The sequence below is a fragment of the Branchiostoma floridae genome, unplaced genomic scaffold, assembly GCF_000003815.2.
Source record: "Branchiostoma floridae strain S238N-H82 unplaced genomic scaffold, Bfl_VNyyK Sc7u5tJ_1439, whole genome shotgun sequence".
Lineage (NCBI taxonomy): Eukaryota > Metazoa > Chordata > Leptocardii > Amphioxiformes > Branchiostomatidae > Branchiostoma > Branchiostoma floridae.
This window is the reverse complement of record NW_023365716.1, coordinates 1626492-1650193: the sequence shown is the minus strand read 5'-3', so window position 1 is coordinate 1650193 and position 23702 is coordinate 1626492. Positions and strand designations below refer to the sequence as shown.

Sequence of the window (23702 nt, the reverse complement as noted above, 5' to 3'; positions counted from 1 at the left end):
TGTTATATAGGTTTAGCTGGTGTGTTACGCCGAATGGCGGTTATACCGGCTATATAGATACAGATACAGATTGTTATGTTTCTATGTGCCTGCATTGCTGTGTTGTATACATGTATTCAGTTTTTACTATGAGTCAGTAAGTGCCTGTATTAAATAATTATGAACTATGTTGTTTATCCCCTATGATATATCCAAATCTTGTTGCTGTAAACACAATTGAGGACCTAATACGGGTCCACTTCTTTAACTTTACACCCTTCATCTCGTTTGTAAAAGAGTTTAATGAACTTTTTTTTATTTTCTTATCATCATTTTAGTGATGGCGGGGTCCATGTGTCTGCCGCCTAGTAAAGACCTTCATGCGGAACAAACTGTGAGCGAGACGGACATCAAAGAGGAGCCGACAGGAGACACTGGATGGCAACAGGATGGGCAAGAGAACGTGCTGTGCCAGGAAACGCACAGTGAGGACCAGGAAACCTACGACTACCAGCCAACCGGACATCCATGGAACGAGACTTACAACAGTTGGGAGCAGACAACAGACACGGGACGGCAGCAGGAGGAGGAAAGGGACAACACGCGCGGTGTAAGAGCAGAAACGGAAGAACACAGCTGTGAGGTTTCTACTGCAAACTTGTGTGCTGGAAATTCTAGACACCCTGGGAATGAGATGGACGATACCAGACACCCCGGAAAGGAGAGTGACAGCAGGGAGACCCAGACAACAGACATGGGCCTGCAGCAGGAAACGTGTGATGTGAACTTTCCCCAACCTGACAACACATCAACCTCACAGGTACAGGAGAGAGGCAAGGTAGGAAGGCATGTTATTAAACACACCGGTGAGAAACCCTACATGTGTGGGGAGTGTGGGTACAGAACGGCTGAAAGGTCTAACTTATCCGTACACATGAGGACCCATACGGGAGAGAAACCCTACAAGTGTGACCAGTGCGACTATTCTGCAGCACACAAATCCCACTTGAACCGACACCTAAGAAAGCACACCGGTGAGAAACCCTACATGTGTGGGGAGTGCGGGTTCAGGACAGCTCAAAGGTGTACATTATCCCTACATATGAAAACCCATACAGGAGAGAAGCCTTACAAATGTGACCAGTGTGAGTATGCTGCTGCACATAAATCCAACTTGGACAAACATCTAAGAAAACATACTGGGGAGAAACCCTACATGTGTGGGGAGTGTGGGTTCAGGACAACTCATAAAGAAAGCTTATCTCGACACATGAGAACCCATACAGGAGAGAAACCCTAAAAATGTGACCAGTGTGACTATTCTGCAGCACAAAAATCTACTTTGGACCAACATCTAAGAAAACACACCGGTGAGAAACCCTACACGTGTGGGGAGTGTGGGTACAGATCAGTTCAAAAGTCTGACTTATCCAAACATATGAGAACTCACACAGGAGAAAAACCCTACAAGTGTGGGGAGTGTGGGTACAGGACAGCTTACAAGTCTGACTTATCCCGACATATGAGAACCCACTCAGGAGAGAAACCCTACATGTGTGACCAGTGTGACTATTCTGCTACAGAGAAATCCCACTTGGACCGACACCTAAGAAAACACACCGGTGAGAAACCCTACATGTGTGGGGAGTGTGGGTACAGAACAACTCAAAAGTCTGTCTTATCCCGACACATGAGAACCCATTCAGGAGAGAAACCCTACAAGTGAGGCCAGTGTGACTATTCTTTTGCAAAGAAATCCATCTTTTACTGACATGTAAGCAACCATACCGGTAAAATTACCTAGATGTGCGGAGTGTGCGGGTACGGAGCAACTCAAATGTCTAAATAGCCAAGCATACAAGAACCCACAAGAGAAAAAATACATCTATAACTATTTTAGTGTTACTTTTTGCATCTAGGACATCTCACCTTTATTTACTTTTCAGAAGACATACGAAACAAACTAAATTTACAAGTGTGGCAACTGTTACAAATGCACAGCAAACAGCCTTACCTACCTACATAGTCCCTTCACATGGTCATTTGGGGGGGGGGGGCAAGGTAACTAGCAGGATCTTTTTCAAATATAAGAGCACATTCTGGTGACAAGTGTAGAGCATACAACTTTGAAACGTGAGAATATGTAATCTCATGTGGCTACTCTGTGGTAAGGAATTCTACATGAGAGATGAGAGGCAGACATGTCCCAGTGAGATTGCGAAGATTGTAGCATATGTGCCGGACCGGACCGATGTTGGTTCTGTACGTATAGTTTCAGTACTCTTGCACTGACTTTACATGGTCTTTATAAATGTCGGTGATCATAGCATCATAGAATCTAAACGCTTTTTAACAGCGTTATATTTACCTGCTTTAGACAAGTCTTTTCGATTGAATAACCTCACGCTTGAAATAATCAGCATTGAGTATAGTATGCATATAGCAGTATTGACTTGATTTACTTAAACAGTCGTAGTCTGTATTCGAAGTTTTGCTAAAGTGCTTATAGTTATAGCCATATACTAGTATATCCTATCAAAATGTTTGAAAACTTGGCGTAACTTTGTAAACATCTTTCACAATTAAATGATTGTAGGCAAAACTGATGATTTGGTGTCGGTTTAAATGATCTGATATCCGTATGAATGTTAACGATAATAGACTAGTAATTTCCATGCTATTTCCGCACTCACGTAAAGCTCGAGGTGATGTCACTCGCAGCCTACGTCACTCGTGCGTCATGGCGGGTACGTCATGCCCGAACATGCCCCGTCACAGGTCAGGTGATGCAGAACTCAAGCTAAGGTCACAGAACACAGTATTTGTCCGCGACCCCGTCTCCAAGTTTTGACAGAGCCTTCCAGTTTAAATAAGGCCATGTTGATTTGATTATATGGATGACATCCTCCGGGAACTCCAAAACTGATGCGAGCGAGCGATGAAAAAAAAGTTTGGCCAAAAAAAAAAGTTGCCTTCAGTATGAAATCAAAGTGGCCAGGAAGGTTGAACATACATGTTTGTAGGACTAAACACACATAGTATGGTATACCAACAGTTAGGGGTAGGGACCAGTACATCATACGGCTGCAAAACATTTTTTTCTTCTTGGACCAATCCGCAAAAACAGACCTGAAAAAAAAACAGAGGAACAGGTTTCGCCAATTACAAAATGGACATACTATGTCGGCAGGCATTTGGGGTCTTACCAGGGGCCAAGAAGACAACAAGAGCGAAGTCAAGTAGAGTTTATAGTCAATTGCACCAAATTTCTACAGTCAAAGGTACAGAGACAGTTAGCCTTTATTACATTGAGATGGGATTTTAAAATGCAGTGGGAGTCGTAGCAAAATTGACCAATTACCATTGTTTTGAGTATTGCCAGTTTCACAGACAATAAGGTCCAGGTTCATGTCCGGACCTGGAAATGATCCTCTGGACCTGAATTTTCTGTACTGGTACCTCCCCCAACCAACAATAGATTTTTTTTTTCTTTCTGTCCTTTCACATCTTATTCTTTGACTTTAGATTCATTTTGGCATTCTATGGCATTAGTTATCTGTTTTCTGATACTTTTTTTCAATCTACAGAATATTTGTGCTCATTTTACAGCTGCTTTGCACAATTTATTGTGTGGTCGAAAACTTTTTTTTTCTGGAAATGGCCGAAGATTGGTGCGAGCGCGGATGTCATCCATATAATCAAATCAACGTGGCCCAATAGGTATATAAATATTGAATTTTATGTCAATAAAGCCATTGCTGCCGTCACACTTCCGCTCAGGTCAAGTGACGTAGTCGTCGGGTCACATCACCTTGAGGAGGACCGGAGGACTTGTTGAAAGCTTGTTGGTAAGGTTTATTTTGTTGGCAGTAAATTTATTCCCGTCGTCTGTTATATCTTAACCCATTGCCAGAGAAGGCTTATTAGGCATATCCTAGACTGCTTAGTCTAGGATATGCCTAATAAGCCTTCTCACATTAGTTATGACGCATGTGCGGCGACTGGAATTCTAGGAAATATGTCAAAGGGTAAGGCACACAAAAAGAAAACAAAACCCGTCTGAACATTGTTATGCAAATCGAAACAATGGTGAAGACAAGGACTGTTTACTTTTTGTGTGCCTTACTCTTTGACATATTACCTAGAATTCCTGTCGCCGCACATGCGCCCTAACTAATGTGAGAAGGCTTATCGTGTCGTAATGTTGGTAAGGTTTATTTCGTACAGCTATAGTGTAGAATTTTATTACCATCGTCTGATATATCTCAATCCATTGCCATTGCACTCAATTACTACAGTGTATGATTTAAAGATGTTAATTTGTTTTGTAAAGCGTTATGCGGTGATCTCGGGTTGACCCTTTGTGAAGGATGTCTCAGGTTTATGACCTCTCACCTTTACCCCCCGCAAGCTGGGTCCGCCATTTTGTTTGGCGACGTCGTCTCATCTCCTCCAAACTCACGCGATTTTTACGTGATTCCAGAAGTTGTGAAGACTGCTAATCACCATAGACTTACAGGTAAGACCTCCTGTGATTGTTGTTGATACCGCCTGGTTGGTGGCTGTTCATTGATGAACAAAAAGTAGACGATTTAAGGTGTATTTGTCAAAGGTATTTGAATGGGGAGGGGGGCAGTAGAAGTGTGATGTAACCTCCAAACAATTTCTAGAGCCTACGGACACCAGAAGCATGAGTAAAATATGTAAGAAGTAAGAAGTTAAAAACCATATACACCTCCGAAATCCCAACATATCAAACAAAATTAGAGCAAAAGGCTGGAAGTCAGCCCTCTGCGGCTGCGTGCAATCACTGCCATGTTCCCTTAGGCCATTTAAACGGAGTTTATGTCAGACTCATGCCAGATGTCTCACTTCAGCTCTCGTCCATGTTTTTAAAATTATTGGTTTTCCCCTGGAAGTCATTTGGGGTCATGAAAGTCGGCATGTCTAATCATTAAAAATTATACTACTAAGTAGAAGCCGCTTAATTGCACACCCCATTTGCCAGTGCATTTCGTGCAAATATCCGAATGGTGCAACAAAGCGAAGTTATTAAGCTGGACCACACCACCACGGGATTTTGGATTTCGTGCGATTAACAGAAGTGTGCAGTTATCCGTTGTGCAATTAATTGGATTCTACTGTATTTTACTTTGCCAGATGAAATAAGTTGTTTCACAATCCATACCCCTCTCACAGAAATGGAAGATTCCGGTCTTGAACGTTTCTGCGGAGACCAGTATGCTGGAGATCCTGGGAAGGAGAGTAAGCCCACAGAACACCCTGGGAAGGAGAGTGTCAGCAGGGAGACCCCGACAACAGACATGGGCCTGCAACAGGAAACGTGTGACGTGAACTTTCCCCAACCTGACAACACATCAACCTCACAGGTACAGGAGAGCAAAGGTGATATGGAAAGGCATGTGGTTAAACACACTGGTGAGAAACCCTACATGTGTGGGGAGTGTGGGTACAGGACAGATAGAAAGTACCACTTATCCAGACATATGAGAACCCACACTGGAGAAAGACCATTCAAATGCGACCATTGTGACTTTTCTGCAGCACAGAAATCTACTCTAGACGATCATCTAACAAAACACACTGGTGAGAAACCCTACATGTGTGGGGAGTGTGGGTACAGGACGGCTCAAAGGTCTAACTTATCCCGACATATGAGAACTCACACTGGAGAAAAACCCTACAAGTGTAACCAGTGTGACTATTCATATGCAGATAAATCTGCTTTAGACTACCATCTAGGAAAACACGCTGGTGACAAACCCTACATATGTGGGGAGTGTGGATACAGGGCGACTCGAAAGAATGACTTATCTCGACACATGAGAACCCACACAGGAGAAAAACCCTACAAGTGTGACCTGTGTGATTTTTCTGCTGCACGGAAAATCAATTTGGTTCAACATATGACAAAACACACCGGTGAGAAACCCTACAGATGTGACCAGTGTGACTACTATGCTGTACAGAAATATAGGTTGGTCGATCATTTAAGGACACACACTGGTGAAAAACCCTTCATGTGTGGGGAGTGTGGATACAGGGCATCTCAAAAGTCTCACTTATCCAAACATATGAGAACCCACACAGGAGAAAAACCTTACAAGTGTGACCAGTGTGACTTTTCTGCTATTGATAAATTCAAGTTGAAACAACATCAAGTAAAACATACTGGCGAGAAGCCCTACAAGTGTGGAGAATGTGCATACATGACAGCTTATAGGTCTCACTTATCCAGACATATGAAAACTCATACAGGGGAAAAACCATATAAGTGTGACCAGTGCGACTATTCATCAGCACTGAAACATCATCTGATCGACCATCAAACAAGACATACCGGTGAGAAACCCTACATGTGTGGGGAGTGTGGGTACAGAGCGGCTCAAAGAGCTACCTTATCCCGACACATGAAAACACATACAGGAGAGAAACGCTAGATGCGCGAAGTATAGGTACAGAAAAGCTCAAATGTCTAACAACCTAAGCATGTAAGAACCCACAGAGGAGGATAACCATAGAAGTGTTATCAGTGTAACTACTTTGCAGCTAGGAAATCTTACCTTTGTCTACTTTTAATTTGCTAAAAACCTAACAGGGCTTTTGACAAATGTTCCAGATAGAGTGCTTTTGTAAAATAGCTCCTAGGCTAATTGACGTACTGTATACGTAAACGTCTTCGACTCATAGAGGTCGGTTTTGCATTTAAGATAGTTCTAGTTTCTGTATAGCAAGGTATACTTGTTTTGTTGTTGTAAAATTTCGATAATTTATGTATTGTTTGCGCTCAATGTAAACTTTTTTTGTGATCATAACTTCTTTCAACATCCATATATTGCTTTGATCTATTCGAAAGAATAACGTCTACAACAATACGTACATTGTGTATACTGTTAATATGCATGTACTTGGTACATGTTGTCTGTTTGTACACTTGTATTCTTAGTATGTGTAGCTGATATAAATTTATATTATACTAACATATTTGATAACTTTGTTTAGATTGTAATTAAGTGCTGTCAAAATAAAGTAAGTGTATGCAAATTCTGTGATTTAATTTTTATTATTCTAACTCCTTTACCGTTTAAGCGTTAAACATGCGTAGATGTATTCCTTCGTAGCTTAATATTGACAAAAATGAAGATTTTAGAAAATGAATGGAGAGTAAACGAACCCAAAAATTGTTGTAAATCTAAATCATAGTTGAATAACGTTATTTCAGTTTCAAATTCTAAATTTCACTTGAATAAGAAACCCCTACTGCCGGATTTCACCTGATTCGGCCTTAAGGGAAAAAATTAAAAAGATAAGTAGAAACCGAGGTAGAACTTTATTTTTGATTGGCTCAACACCACGAGAGTAAATGGTTATGCGGTTATCTCTGGTTTGACCCATTGTCAAGCAAGTACCAGGTTTTTGACCTCTGACCTTTGCCCTGTCAGCGAGATAACGTCCGCCATTTTGTTTTCCGTCTTTGTCTCCGATCTCCGTTACTCACCATCTCCAAACTGACGTGTTTTTAGGGGCTTCCAGAAGCTGTTGAGGCCACTAACCACCATAAACCTACAGGTAAGACATGTGGTTGTCGCTAAAGCTACCTTATCGGTACCTGTTCAGCGTTTAATTAGAATTACAGGTGTGTTTGTGATCAGTATTTGGTGGGGAGGGGGGCATTGGAACTGTGAATTATGCAGAGCTATGTACCTGCGCGCATATATGAGGCCACAGCAAGCAAATTGTATAGATGGCATCAGTTTTGCGTTATAAAAATGCTGTTTTCTGCTACTTTGAAAATTTCTTTCCCAGGAAGAATTGCAAGGAAATTCGAAGGATGAAATTCCAGGAATAATTTCCTTTTTCCAGAATAAGTTCTGGATAATGTCTAACACTGGATGACTGGATGACCAGAGTACCACAGAATGTGGCAAGACGAGCTAGTCTTGTGGGAGGCATTCTTTTGCATATAATTTTGTAATAGTAATATGCTGTCCCAGGCTACGTCGTCCCTCCCCTGCATCAATAGAAGGTAGCCTCTGATTTGGCACCGTTGTTATACGCAGGTATGTGGTTCATATGGCTACGTTTCATAATGAAATTTCATGTGAAAACATAGCCTTTAAGTTTAGCTTGATAATAAACAATCTTCATACCATGGCATCACCATATACGTCTGTATATATACCTTCTAATCAGTGTCCACCCCCATCCCACAGAATAAAATGGAAGATTCCAGCTGTGAACATTCTACTAGAGAACTGTGTGCTGGGTATCCTGGGAAGGAGATGGACTGTACAGAACACCCTGGGAAGGAGATGGACTGTACAGAGCACTCTGGGAAGGAGATGAACCATTCTGGGAAGGAGATATATCCTAATGGACACTCTGGAAAGAAGATTGACAGCGGGGAGACCCAGACAACAGACGTGGGCCTGCAGCAGGAAACGTGTGATGTGAACTTTCCCCAACCTGACAAAAAAACAACATCACAGGTACAGGAGAGCAGAAGCAATGTGGGAAGGCATGTGGTAAAACACACCGTTGAGAAACCCTACATGTGTGGGGAGTGTGGGTACAGGACGGCTAAACGGTCTAACTTATCCCGACATACGAGAACCCATACAGGCGAGAAACCGTACAAGTGTGACCAGTGTGACTTTACTGCAGCACGGAAATCCAATTTGGACCTACACCAAAGAAAACACACCGGTGAGAACACCTACATGTGTGGGGAGTGTGGGTACAGGACAGCTTTTAAGGGTGCATTATCCAGACATATGAGAACCCACACAGGAGAAAAACCCCACAAGTGTGATCAGTGCGACTATTCTGCAATACAGAAATCCGACTTGGACAATCATCTAGCAACACACACTGGTGAGAAACCTTACATGTGTGAGGAGTGTGGGTACAGGGCTGCTAGAAAGTCTAACTTATTCCAACACATGAAAGCACACACAGGAGAAAAACCCTACAAGTGCGACCAGTGTGACTATTCTGCTACACAGAAATCCAAACTGGTTCGACATATAAGAAAACACACTGGTGAAAAACCCTACATGTGTGGGGAGTGTGGGTACAGGGCAGCTCGAAAGTCTCATTTGTCCCGACACATGAGAACCCACACAGGAGAAAAACCCTACAAGTGTGACCAGTGTGACTATTCTGCTGCAGATAAATCCAGTTTGGACCAACATTTTGCCAAACACACTGGTGATAAGCCCTACATGTGTGAGGAATGTGGGTACAGGACAGCTAAGAAGTTTGAGTTATCCAAACATATGAGAACCCATACAGGCGAGAAACCCTACATGTGTGGGGAGTGTGGGCACAGAGCGGCTCGAAAGTCACACTTAATGGTACATATGAGAACCCACACTGGAGATAAACCCTACAAGTGTGACCAGTGTGACTATTCTACTGCACAGAAAGGCATGTTAGACCAACATCTAATGAAACACAGTGGTGAGAAATGTGTGGAGAGTGCGGGTACATAACAACAACAAAGTCTAACTTATCCAAACATATGAGAACTCATACAAGACAAAAGCGCTACAAATGTGATCAGTCTGACTATACTGCTGCTAAAAAATCCTCCTTTAACCGACATGTAAGAAAACACACCGGTAAAATGACCTAGATGTGCGGAGTGTGCGGGCACAGGACAACTCAAATGTCGAACTAGCCAAGCATATAAGAACCCACAGAAGAGGAAAAAAATACATGTACAACTATGTTTTTAGTGTTACTGCTGGCATCTAGGACATCTCACCCTTATCTACTTTTCAGAAGACGTACGAAAGAAACTAAATCCACAAGTGTGACAATTGTACAGCAAACAGTACATAGTCTATTTACCTACAGATCATGGGGGGGGGGGGGTGTGCAAGGCAGCCAGCTTTTTAAAATGTAGCTTTACGTACATACATAGTTCCTTGACATGGTCATGGGTGGGTCAGGGGGCGGCTTGGGGTAGTCAGTAGAATCTTTTTGAAATGAAAGAGCTCATATTGGTGACAGATGTAGAGCAGGCAACATAGTCCTCTTGAAAGGTGAAAAGCTGTAGAGTGGAAGACCCCGAATGGAATGTTAATTTTTGTTTTTATCTGTACCTGGGACTGATACTGACTTTTTTTTTTTTTTGGTTTGAACATTTGTTTATTCATGAAAGCTCAAATCGGCCTACTCTGTGGTAAGGAATTGTACATGAGAGGCAGATGTCCCAGTGAGCTTGTGAGGATTGTAGCTTATGTGCCGGACCGATGGAGGTTTTGTAATTTAGCATTGACTTAATCTTTTTAATTTTACTCTTTTAAATTTTACCTCATACTATATAGATATAGATTTTGTACGTTAGATAGTTTAAGTGCCTAGTTATGCACTTTTGTTTTGTGTTAAAGTTGATCACTTATTTGTTTGGGACATTATGTAAGAAAGCCCCCATTTTTAAATAGCACTGTAAAGACCTACAGATAGGTTTTAGAATCAGATTGTTTCGATACGATCTTTGTTTTCCACTGTACGCATGTCGGTGATAATTTGAAAACTGGAACATTTATAACATTGATATATTTACTTTATATACTATTTTTAGACTTTATATTTTATAGAACGATGCCAATTTTACGCACTATAGATGCACTTATGTTTTCTATTCGTATTCTTTAAGCTTATGGCAATATAGATGATACTGACATGTTTAAAAAAACTTGGCATAATTTTGGTAAAGCTTTAATTCAAAATAAAGTAAGTGTAGACAAAGACAGTTATTTGTTTTGTTTTGTTTTATATCGTCTGACAATTCTGACTTCCTTGCCTTCGAACTTAAGAAATATAGACATTTCCTACTATGGCGTAATTTCAACAGAAAATAACATAACTTCCAGACGAAATAAAATATAAGATGTTGATTTTAATCGTATTTCAACAGCATCATTGTGGTAGCAGTGTTTCAAGATCTAAACATGAATTGAGGAAGAAGTTCGAGGCATATCGAATTCCACCTTGCTTGGCCTAACCTTCAGAACCTGACAAAATCTGAGACGTCGAAATTGAGGTAGAACTCTTGGTAGAACGTTTGTTTTCTTTATCAGGAGATCTCTATTAGTGTTGAAATACATCCACTAGTCTTCCTGGAGTCCTGTTTCATAAAATACTTTACTTATAACCACTACTATTTCATTTATAGCGTTATTTTTGCTAGGTTCAAAACCAGGAGTGTAAAGCGCTATGCGGCGATCTTTGTTTTGACCTATTTAGCATCAGGTTTGTGACCTCTCACCTTCACCCCGTTGGTGAGAGCTGATGTCCGCCATTTTGTTTTGTGTCTCGTCTTGTGTTTTCATATCCTCAAAACTGAAGCGATTTTTACGACTTGTAGGAGTTTTGGACACCGCTTACTACAGTAGACCTACAGGTAAGACTGCTAATTATAGTGAGTACTGCCTGGTTGGTGCTTGTTGGGCGGTAAATTACAATTAGAGGTGTGTTTGCGATCGGTAGTCGATGGGGAGGGGGGCATTCAAACTAAATTATGTGTGAAATCTAACGACAGCCAAATATCATTTTGCATCTCAAATATAATGCCAGACATAACAAAGTATTGCATTATTTGATCATTCAAATAATAGATTAAGTGACGACCGTTATATTCGTGCACCATAATGCGAAACTTTTCCTAGTAGTGACCTGCCTACCATTTTTTGTGCGCAGCTATAGCTACATATGGAAGTTAACTCCGTTTTGTGTACAGTCATTATTTTCGCATAATCATGAAGATACCAAGAAGCTGCAGTGCCAGTGAGATGTATTTTCCACCTGACCGATGGCGTAAAAGTGTCCACTGTCCACTCTTCTATTACACCATTGTACAATTTCATATTTGTTCTATCAAAAGTAAAGTTAAAAATATCTGGAAGCGCATGTATATATAGGTTTAGCTGGTGTGTTACGCCGAATGGCGGTTATACCGGCTATATAGATACAGATACAGATTGTTATGTTTCTATGTGCCTGCATTGCTGTGTTATATACATGTATTCAGTTTTTGCTATGAGTCAGTAAGTGCCTGTATTAAAGAATTATGAACTATGTTGTTTATCCCCTATGAAATATCCAAATCTTTTTGCTGGAAACAAAATTGAGGACCTAAAACGGGCCCACTTCGTTAACTTTACACCCTTCATCTCGTTTGTAAAAGAATTTAATGAACATATGTTTTTCTTCTCCTTATTTTCTTATCATCATTTTAGTGATGGCTGGGTTCATGTGTCTGCCACCTAGTAAAGAGCTTCATGCGGAACAAACTGCGAACGAGACGCACATCAAAGAGGAGGAGACAGGAGACACTGGATGGCAACAGTATGGGCAAGAGAACGTGCTGTGCCAGGAAACGTACAGTGAGGACCAGGAAACCTACGACTACCAGCCAACCGGACATTCATGGAACGAGACTTACAACAGTTGGGAGCAGACAACAGACACGGGACGGCAGCAGGAGGAGGAAAGGGACAAAACGCGCGGTGTAAGAGCAGAAACGGAAGAACCCAGTTGTGAGGTTGCTGCAAACTTGTGTGCTGGAAATTCTAGACACCCTGGGAATGAGATGTACGATACCAGACACCCCGGAAAGGAGAGTGACAGCAGGGAGACCCAGACAACAGACATGGACATACAGCAGGAAACGTGTGATGTGAACTTTCCCCAACCTGACAACACATCAACCTCACAGGTACAGGAGAGCAGAGGCAGTATGGGAAGGCATATGGTTAAACACATGGGTGAGAAACCCTACATGTGTGGGGAGTGTGGGTACAGGACAACTTATAAAGGATGCTTATCTCGACACATGAGAACCCATACAGGAGAGAAACCCTACAAATGTGACCAGTGTGACTATTCTGCCGCACGGAAATCCACTTTGGACAACCATACAGTAGCAAAACACAGTGGTGAGAAACCCTTCATGTGTGGGGAGTGTGGGTACAGGACGGCTGACAGGTCTACCTTATCCCGGCACATGAGAACCCACACAGGGGAAAACCCCTACAAGTTTGACCGGTGTGACTATTCTGCAGCAGTGAAATGCAATCTAGACAATCATATAGCAGCAAAACACACCGATGAGAAACCCTACAAGTGTGACCAGTGTGACTATTCTGTAGCACTCAAATCCCACTTGGACAGACACCTAAGAAAACACACCGGCGAGAAACCCTACATGTGTGGGGAGTGTGGGTACAGGACAGCTTACAAGTCTGACTTATCCAAACATATGAGAACACATACAGGAGAGAAACCCTACAAGTGTGACCAGTGTGACTATTCTGCAGCAGACTACACCACTTTGAACAATCATCAAAAAAAGCACACTGGTGAGAAACCCTACATGTGTGGGGAGTGTGGTTTTAGAACAACTCGAAAGTCTATATTGTCGGCACATGTGAGAACCCACACAGGGGAAAGACCGTACAAGTGTGACCAGTGTGACTATTCTGCTGGACAGAAACGTGATTTGGACAAACATGTAGTAAAACACACCGGTGAGAAACCCTACATGTGTGGGGAATGTGGATACAGAACAGCTCGAAAGTCTGACTTATCCAAACATATGAGATCCCATACAGGGGAAAAACCTTACAAGTGCGACCAATGTGACTATTCTGCACCACAGAAAAATCACCTGGACCTACATCTATTAAAACACACTGGTGAGAAACCCTACATGTGTGGGGAGTGTGGGTACAGGACAGCTTTGAAGACGAATTTGTCCCGACATATGAGAACACACACGGGAGAGAAACCCTACAAGTGCGACCAGTGTGACTATTCTGCTGCACAGAAAGATACCTTGGACGCCCATGTAGCAACCCACACTGGTGAGAAACCCTACACGTGTGAAGAGTGCGGGCACAGTACAACTACAAAGTCTCATTTATCCCGACATATGAGAACCCACACAGGAGAAAAACCCTACAAGTGTGACCATTGTGACTATTCTGCTGCAGTTAAATCCAGTTTGGACCAACATTTAGCCAAACACACTGGTGATAAACCCTACATGTGTGAAGAATGTGGGTACAGGACAGCTAGGAACTTTGATTTATCCAAACATATGAGAACCCATACAGGAGAGAAACCCTACAAGTGTGACCAGTGTGACTATTCTGCTGCACAAAAACAGCATTTACACTCCCATCTAGCAAAACACACTGGAGAGAAACCCTACATGTGTGGGGAGTGTGGGCACAGAGCGGCTCGAAAGTCACACTTAATGGTACATATGAGAACCCATACAGGTGAAAAAACCTATAAGTGTGACCAGTGTGACTATTCTACTGCACAGAAAGGCATGTTGGACCAACATCTAATGGAACACAGTGGTGGAAAATGTGTGGAGAGTGCGGGTACATAACAACAACAAAGTCTAACTTATCCAAACATATCAGAACTCATACAAGAGAAAAGCGCTACAAATGTGACCAGTGTGACTATTCTGCTGCAAAAAAAAATCCTCCTTTAACCGACATGTAAGAAAACACACCGGTAAAATGACCTAGATGTGCGGAGTGTGCGGGTACAGGGCAACTCAAATGCCGAACTAGCCAAGCACATAAGAACCCACAGAAGAGGAAAAAATACATGTACAACCATGTTTTTAGTGTTACTGCTGGCATCTAGGACATCTCACCCTTATCTACTTTTCAGAAGACGAACGAAAAAAACTAAATCCACAAGTGTGACAAATGTACAGCAAACACTACATAGTCCATTTACCTCCAGATCAGGGGGGGGGGGGGTTAAGGCAGCCAGCTTAATATCTTAAAATGTAGCAAACAGCTTTACCTACCTACATAGTTCCTTGACATGGTCGTGGCGGTGGGGGGCTTGGGGTAGTCAGTAGGATTTTTTTTAAATGAAAGAGCTGATATTTGCGACAGGTGTAGAGCAGGCAACTTTCTCCTTTTGAAACGTGACAAGTTACTGCTGGCATCTAGGACATCTCATCCTTATCTACTTTTCAGAAGACGTACGAAAGAAACTAAATCCACAAGTGTGACAAATGTACAGCAAACAGCTTAGTCCATTTACCTACAGATCATGGGGGGGGGGGAGGGGGGGGGCGGAGGCAGGCAGCTTAATCTTTTAAAATGTAGCAAACAGCTTTACCGCCTTACCTACGTACATAGTTCCTTGACAGGGTCATGGGTGGGGAGGGGGGCGGCTTGGGGTAGTCAGTAGGATCTTTTTGAAATGAAAGAGCTCATATTGGCGACAGATGTAGAGCAGGCAACGTTGTCCTCTTGACATGTTAAAAGCTGTAGAGTGAAAGACCCCGAATGGAATGTGAATTTTTGTCTTTATCTGTACCTGGGACTGACTTTGTTTTGTTTTGTTTGAATCTTTGTTTATTCATGAAAGCTCAAATCGGCCTACTTTGTGGTAAGGAATTGTACATGAGAGGCAGACATGTCCCAGTGAGCTTGTGAGGATTGTAGCTTATGTGCCGGACCGAACCGATGGAGGTTTTGTACACATAGTTTCAGTACTTTGGCATTAACTTACTCTTTTTAATTTTACTCTTTTCAATTTTACCTGGTACTTTATAGATGTAGGTTTTGTACCTAAGATTGTACCTTTGTTTTTCATCCACTGTACACATGTCGGCATTGGTATATTTACTTGCATTTTTCTACACTATTTGATAGAACGATCTAACATTTTCAATTATACGCACCGATGTGTATACTATAGATGTACTTATGTTTTGTACACATGTGTTCCTATTCTTTAAGATTAGAGCAATTTAGATGATACTGACTTGTTTAAAAATTTTAATTAGCATACTTTTTGTAAATTTAATTCAAAATAAAGATAGTTTAACTAAAGACAGTAACATGCAATGTGTTTATATCGTCTGATAATTATGATATTGCCTTCTCACCTTAATATTGGTAGACATTTCTTACCAGGGTGACAGGAAAAAAATAACATAATTTCTCGGTGTTGATTTGAATCGTAGTGAAATAGCATCCTTGTGGTAGCAGTATTTCAAGGTCCAAACCCGAATTGAAGAAGAAATCCTTTGCATTTTACATTCCACCTGGCTTGGCGTAACTGTCAAAACATAACAGAATCTGCGACGTATAAATTGAGGTAGATATAGGTTGATGAATCTAATAGTACTCAATGTAATCTGTATCTGTATTATATTTTATATTACCCTTATAACCTCCCTCATGACCTCAATGAAAAGCGGCCTGCTGGCCGATTTGAGCTTCTCATGAATAACTAAAGGTTCAAACAAAACAAAAAACGTTATGTGGCGATCTGTGGTTTGGCCTATTAAGCATCAGGTTTGTGACCTTTCACCTTTACCCTGTTAGTGAGAGCTGACGTCCGCCATCTTGTTTTGTGGCTCGTCTTGCGTTTTTCATATCCTCCAAACTGACGCGATTTTTACCGATTTGTAGGAGTTTTGGAGACCGCTGCCTATCGTAGACCTACAGGTAAGACCTTTGGTTACCGTTAATGCTTTCTCATCGGTGCCTGATTAGCGGCGAACTAGAATTAGAGGTGTGTTTTCGATCGGTAGTTGATGGGGAGGGGGGCATTCAAACTAATTTGTGAGATGTTAAATATCGATTTACAAATGTAACGACTTTGACTTTATTAGATTGCAACATGACGATACAGTATACTGCACCAGGCTTGTTGTGCAGAATACGCATTGCGACTGCCAAATATCTTTTTGCATCTCAAATATACTCCCAGAAATCACCAAAAATTGCTGTATATAATAAGTTATAGATTAAGTGACTGACGATCGTTATATTCGTGGACCATAATGCGAAACACTTTCCTTTTAGTGATCTGCCTACCGTTTTTTGGTGCGCAATTCCGTTTTGTGTAGTCATATTGTCGCATAATCCTGAAGATGACAAGAGCCTACAGTGCCAGTGAAATGTGTTACTGTTATGCACCTGACCGATGCCAGATGGCGTAAACAGTGCTATATCATATATTTGCGTGTCCATTCTTCTATTACACCATTGTACAGTTTGTGCTTACTGTAAGTCATGTTCATTCTACCACAAAGATAACGTTAAAACGCATGTGTACATAGATGCCATAGATTGTTATGTGTCTATGTGTCTGTATTGTTGTGTTGTATGCATTCTGTTTGTACAATGAGTCAATTCGTACCTGAGTTGAATAAATAAATACCATGTTGTTCTATATGTATACCCTAATTGATACATATCTAAGTCTTGTTACTGAAAAAAAAATTTAGGAGCTAAAACGGGAAAAATTCTTATGTAAAATTTGCGCCTTTTCTGTTTCTTCTCATCATTGTTTTCTTATAATTATTTTAGAGATGGCGGAGTTCACATTTGTGCCTCCCGTTAAAGAGCTTCATGCGGAACAAACTGCGAACGAGACGCACATCAAAGAGGAGCCGACAGGAGACACTGGATGGCAACAGGATGGACAAGAGAACGTGCTGTGCCAGGAAACGCACAGTGAGGACCAGGAAACCTACGACTACTTCGGTGCAACGCAACCAACCGGACATCCTCGGAACGAGACTGACAACAGTTGGGAGCAGACAACAGACACGGGACGGCAGCAGGACGAGGAAAGGGACGTTCCAAACGACGAAACGTGTGGCGTAAAAGCAGAAATAGAGGAGTCCAATAGTGGGCTTTCTACTGTAGAACTGTGTACAAAACACCCTGGAAATGAGAGTGACAGCAGGGAGACCCAGACAACAGACATGGGCCTGCAGCAGGAAACGTGTGATGTGAACTTTCCCCAACCTGACAACACATCAACCTCACAGGTACAGGAGAGCAGGGGCAAAATGGGAAGGCGTGTGGTTAAACATACTGGTGAGAAACCCTACATGTGTGGGGAGTGTCGATACAGGACAGGTAACAAGTCTCATCTAGCCGAACATTTGAGAATTCATACAGGAGAGAAACCCTACAAGTGTGGGGAGTGTGAGTACAGAACAACAACAAAGTCTAGCTTATCTAAACATATGAGAACTCATACAGGAGAGAAACCCTACAAGTGTGACCAGTGTGACTATTCGGCTGCAGTGAAATCTCATTTGAATCAACACCAAGTAACACACACTAGTCAAAAACCCTACATGTGCGAGAAGTGTGGTTACAGGGTGGCTCAAAAGTGTGACTTATCCAGACATATGAGAACCCACACAGGAGAAAAACCCTTCAAGTGCGATCAGTGTGACTATTCTGCTGCACGGAAATCCACTTTGGACAAACATCTGGCAAAACACACCGGTGAGAAACCCTACATGTGTGGAGAGTGTGGGTTCAGGGCGGCTCAAAAGTCAAACTTTTCCCGACACATGAGAACCCACACGGGGGAAAAACCATACAAATGTGACCAGTGCGACTATTCTGCAGTAGAAAAACATCAATTGATCGGCCATCAAAAAACCCATTCCGGTGAAAAACCCTTCATGTGTGGGGAGTGTGGGTACAGGACAGCTGACAGATACGTTATCCCGACACATGAAAATCCATTCAGGCGAAAAACCCTACAAGTGTGACCAGTGTGACTATTCTGTGGCACATAAATCCGACTTGGACCTACACCTAAGAACACACACTGGTGAGAAACCCTACATGTGTGGAGAGTGTGGGTACAGGGCAGCTTGGAAAAGTAACTTATCCAGGCATATGAGAACCCATACAGGTCAAAAACCCTATAAATGCGACCAGTGTAACTATTCTGCTGCACAGAAAGGCCACTTGGACCAACATCTAATGAAACATACTGGAGAGAAACCCTTTCTGTGTGGCGAGTGTGGGCACAGAACAACAACAAAGTCTACCTTATCCCGACACATGAGAATCCATACAGGAGAGAAACCCTACTAAGGTGACCAGTGTGACTATTCTACTGCACATAAAACCTCATTTAACCGACATGTAAGAAAGCACACAGATAAAAAGACCTAGATGTGCTGAGAGGGAACAGGGCAACTCAAATGTCCAAAAAGCCAAGCATATGCGTCAGAACCCACAGAGGATGGAAACCATAGAAGCGTTATCAGTGTAACTACTTTGCAGCTAGAAAATCTCACCTTTATCTACTTTTGATATGCAAAAAGCCTGACAGGGCTGATGACAAATGTCCCAGATAGAGAGCTTGTGTAAAATAGCTCCTAGGCTAATTGACGTACTGTATACGTAAACGTCATCGACTCATAGAGATCGGTTTTGCATCGAAGGTAGTTTTAGTATCTATATAGCAAGACATACTTGTACTTGTTTTTTTTTAGGAAAAAATCTACAATTTATGTGATGTTTTCGCTCAGTGTAAACATTTTTGTGATTATAGGAGTATTTTTTTAAACATCCGTATATTTCTTTGATCTGTCCGAAAGAATAACATCTACAAGAATACTGACATTGTGTATACCGTTGATATGCTTGTATTTGGTACATGTCGGTAACGTTTGTACACTTGCAATGTTGTATTCTTAGTATTCGTAGCTGATAGCAATTTATATCATACTATTACATTTGGTAACATGGTTGTGATTCTAATAAAGCGCTGTCAAAATAAAGTAAGTGTATGTAAAGTCTATATTGTCTTATTATCCTGACTTTTTTTGCCGTAGCAGTTTTAGCGTTAAACATGTATAGATGCATTCAATCTTGGCTTAATTTTGGCAAAAAAGATGAAGATTTTTCAAAATGAATGGAGAGTAAACTATGCCAAAAATTGTTGTGATTTTAAATCATATTTGAATAACGTCATTACCGGGTTTCAAATTCTAAATTTCAATTGAACAAGAAATCCTGCTCATATCACCCCTCATGCCGTATTTCACATGATTTCGCCTTAATTAAAAAAAAAAAAACATTAACACGAAATGATAAGTAGAAGTCGAGGTAGAGCGTTATTTTTGATTGGCTCAAAACCACGAGAGTAAAGGGTTATGCGGTTATCTCTGGTTTGACCCATTGTCAGGCTTGTCTCAGGATTGTAACCTCTGACCTTTGCCCCGTCAGTGAGCTGAGTTCCACCATTTTGTTCCCGTCATCGTCTTCGCTACTCACCTTCTCCAAACTTACGCGTTTTTTTAGGGGGATCCAGAAGCTGTTGAGACCGCTAACCAAGATAGAGCTACAGGTAAGACCTGTGGTTGTTGTTAATGCTTCCAGGTTGGTGCTTATTTAGCGGTAAGTTGGATTTATGGGTGTGTTAGTGATGTGTGCTTTGATGGGGAGGGGGGCAGTCACTGTCAATTACATTATGTTTGGGATGTATACGGGGCCACTTGTACTTGAATCTGTCACACAAGACTTTCTACCAGTCTTCACTAACTTCGGTACTAATATTTTATAGACCGGGAGGAGGGGGGTTAGGGGTGGGGGTGGGGGGTTAATACTGTGTTCTACTACTTTGAAAAATTTGTTTCTATTATAAAGGAATAATTACAAGAGGAGGATGGATCCATGTACTAGTATATTTTCCAAAGTACTAAAAAATGTCTAACACGAAAAAGTAGCAGATCCCAAGGAACTAAACCCGGGAGCCTCAGCTCCCCCCCTACTTTTGCCCCTCGCGGGGTCATTTGGGGGTATCCTATGCAGATGCAGATGCAGATGCAGAACTGTGGATGGCTGGATGGTTAACGTACCACGTTGCCACACAACAGGAGTCTTGTGGGAGGCATTCTGCATTCTTTTGCACATAATTTTGTCATAGAAATATGCTGTTCCAGGTTACGGCGTCCCTCCCCTGCATCAAGAGAGAAGCTAGCCACTGAGTCGACACCGTTGTTATACGCAGGTATGTGGTTTCATAAGGTTCCGTTTCGGAATAAAATTTCATGTGAAAACACAGCCTTTAACTTGATGGAATCACCATATACATCTGTATATGTAACTGCTTATCAGTGTCTACATATAATAGACCAACATTTTTTTAAGGTAATATCTATGCTTTCAAAGAAGAGGATGGTTTACCGAAAAACTTGGGAACTTGGGAACTTGAATTGCAGGTAGAGGATTTGGAACGATGTAGTTTGCAGATAAATATGAAAACTAGTGCTTAGGCCTAGGAAAAAAAAATGTTGTGTTTCCTGTTTCAGTACTGAAAACATGAGGGTCGGTAGGTAGGGATTATCTTTTTTTTTAAAAGACTTTGGTCCCAACTATAACGTTATAGCCCCACTCTGGCCTGGCAAATACATTGTACCATGTACAAATGTCGTGCAATAAAGTTCTACAGACAACTTCTACAGTTTACAAACTTAAAGTAAAAGTGAAATGCATGATAGCACAGGAGCATATTCTACACTACACACAAGTAGATTACAAATGTCACTTTGAGGATGTCCTGCCCTTCAACGAATGTTACCAGCAGGGCTGTCTCCAGCTTGTTGGGACAGAAAAAAATATTACCCCATCCGTCCCAAAAATATGAACTTCATGACATTAAACTGTTGTAAATTTATTTTTCTGACCTTAAAATGACGCGTTTACCGAGAAAAATCAACAACTTGGGCTCCCAAACAATGAGTGGGGCAAAAAAATTAAAGCTGGATACCAGTCCTGGTTACCAGGCACCCTTTTCACACCCTGCAAACAAAACATAAAGCACCCACCTGATCCTGCCAAGTTGATATTATCAATCTCATGTTTATTAACCAAGTGTAGATTTGAATATTCAACGTGGATTTTTAATGCCTTTTTGTCAGTGACTAGCAAGTAGGGAGGAGACTGAAGACATTTTTATTTTCATCAAAGACAAGGCACAACACATGCTAGAACCATGTTTGTACTACGTTAAATGTTCCTCCTTAAATGGAAATAAAAACTTTAAAGCCTAAAGGAAACAAATCTGGCATCTATAAATTACAATGAATATTTCTGTAGTAATGTGTATGAATAGATACAATGAAATACTGTGTTGCATGTAACATGATGTAACAACTCTGCCAAATGTACTGTTAGCAATCAGTTCACTGACTCCCATGTAATACAACATACATGTATTACACTTTTTTGCAATTTGGTATAGCTCCTATGTTGAAAATGGCACTAGTAATTTTAAATAAGCACAAAATTCCCGCTGTACATGCAGCCAATCACATTGCAGCAATCCAAACAACGCCACCTAGCGATCTACATGAAAACTGCAATACTTCATTGCAACCGGTATTCAAGGTGGCGGCGTTTCTTGGATGTTTTTGCCGAACCCTTAAGTTTCTTCCATTGAGGCCACATAAATGCATCTCAAACTCGGAAAAATGGATTGAATGCCCGCGCACAAGAAAGAAAAAAATGTTGTTTACCCCATGATTATTTTCTCTGAGTGCTGATTCTTCATTTAGAGTGAAAATTTACGAGGATAATTGAAGACCCTTTTACTCGAGCTCCGTATACGTCGTGTACATCGGCCGCGTGGTAACATTTGATTTTTTTTTATAGGAAATTTTCCTTGTTGACCTAAAATGGAACCGACATTTACACAGTGGGACGGATATGCATTTATTGTAGGCTAATCTAATCTGATTTGTGGCTATTTTCCCCTTCCGTGACCATACTAAATTACTAGTAAGATCATGTTTAAAATGACCAGCATTTTCTTGAAATTGTTCAAAATTCTGGGTCCAAAAAATGTTTCACCCCCAAAAAAAGGCTAGGGTCGGCATGTTTTTCTAAGGTCGGTCGGGAAACAGGAAACACAACATTTTATTTCTTAGGCCTTAGTATGCGTCACTTTCCTAAGAATAAGTTTTCATTCAATAATCTACCCCCACCCCCATCCCACAGAATAAAAATGGAAGATTCCAGCTGTGAACATTTTAATGCAGAACTGCGTGTTGAACATCCTGGGAAGGAGATGGACTGTACTGAACACCCTGGGAAGGAGAGTGACAGCAGGGAGATCCAGACAACAGACATGGGCCTGCAGCAGGAAACGTGTGATGTGAACTTTCCCCAACCTGACAACACATCAACCTCACAGGTACAGGAGAGCAAAGGCAATATGGGAAGGCATGTGGTTAGACGTACTGATGAGAAACCCTACATGTGTGGGGAGTGTGGGTACAGGACAGCTGTGAATGCTAACTTATCCCGACACATGAGAACCCACACTGGAGAAAGACCTTACAAGTGTGACCAGTGTGACTATTCTGCTGCACAGAAATCCACTCTGGACAATCATTTAGTAAAACACACTGGTGATAAACCCTATATGTGCGGGGAGTGCGGTTTTAGGACAACTCGGAAGTCTCACCTATCTGCACACATGAGAACCCACACAGGAGAAAGACCCTACAAGTGTGACAAGTGTGACTATTCTGCTGCTCAGAAAGGGAATTTGAATAAACATTTAGCAAAACACACTGATGAGAAACCCTACATGTGTGGGGAGTGTGGATACAGGACGGCTAGGAAGTTTGATTTATCCCAACATATGAGAACCCACACAGGAGAACAAAACTATAAATGTGACCAGTGTAACTATTCTTCATCACGAAAATCGCATTTGGAGCAACATGTAGCAAAACACACCGGTGAGAAACCCTACTTGTGTGGGGAGTGTGGGTACAGGGCGGCTAGGAAGTTTACCTTATCCGAACATATGATAACTCATACGGGAGAAAAACCCTACAAGTGTAACCAGTGTGACTATTCTACTGCACA

At 41.5% G+C, this 23702-nt stretch overlaps 4 protein-coding genes across 4 annotated transcripts in view; all 4 read left to right on the top strand.

Annotated features, from left to right (window-relative positions):
* The first annotated feature begins 4394 nt into the window (after positions 1 to 4394).
* On the top strand, positions 4395 to 7050 carry LOC118407620 (gastrula zinc finger protein XlCGF57.1-like). Its single transcript, XM_035808125.1, has 2 exons — positions 4395 to 4498; positions 5179 to 7050. Exon 2 carries the CDS (start codon positions 5181 to 5183, stop codon positions 6438 to 6440), a length of 1260 nt encoding a protein of 419 aa, XP_035664018.1. The 5' UTR covers positions 4395 to 4498; positions 5179 to 5180; the 3' UTR covers positions 6441 to 7050.
* Positions 7051 to 8012: 962 nt separating this feature from the next.
* Positions 8013 to 15796, top strand: LOC118407729 (zinc finger protein 525-like). The gene is made up of 6 exons (XM_035808247.1): positions 8013 to 8060; positions 8214 to 9017; positions 12728 to 12803; positions 13329 to 13438; positions 13838 to 13910; positions 15792 to 15796. The coding sequence occupies exons 2-6, from the start codon at positions 8220 to 8222 to the stop codon at positions 15794 to 15796; spliced, it is 1062 nt and encodes a 353-aa protein (XP_035664140.1). The 5' UTR covers positions 8013 to 8060; positions 8214 to 8219.
* A 2436-nt stretch (positions 15797 to 18232) lies between these two features.
* LOC118407655 (zinc finger protein 525-like) lies at positions 18233 to 19116 on the top strand. Its single transcript, XM_035808171.1, has one exon. It carries the CDS (start codon positions 18543 to 18545, stop codon positions 18909 to 18911), a length of 369 nt encoding a protein of 122 aa, XP_035664064.1. The 5' UTR covers positions 18233 to 18542; the 3' UTR covers positions 18912 to 19116.
* Positions 19117 to 22986: 3870 nt separating this feature from the next.
* LOC118407637 (zinc finger protein 525-like) overlaps positions 22987 to 23702 on the top strand; it is a 15486-nt gene continuing 14770 nt past the window's right edge. The window contains exon 1 of the mRNA XM_035808145.1: positions 22987 to 23019. The gene's annotated coding sequence lies outside the window, so the exon portion shown is untranslated. The remainder of the gene's footprint in view (positions 23020 to 23702) is intronic.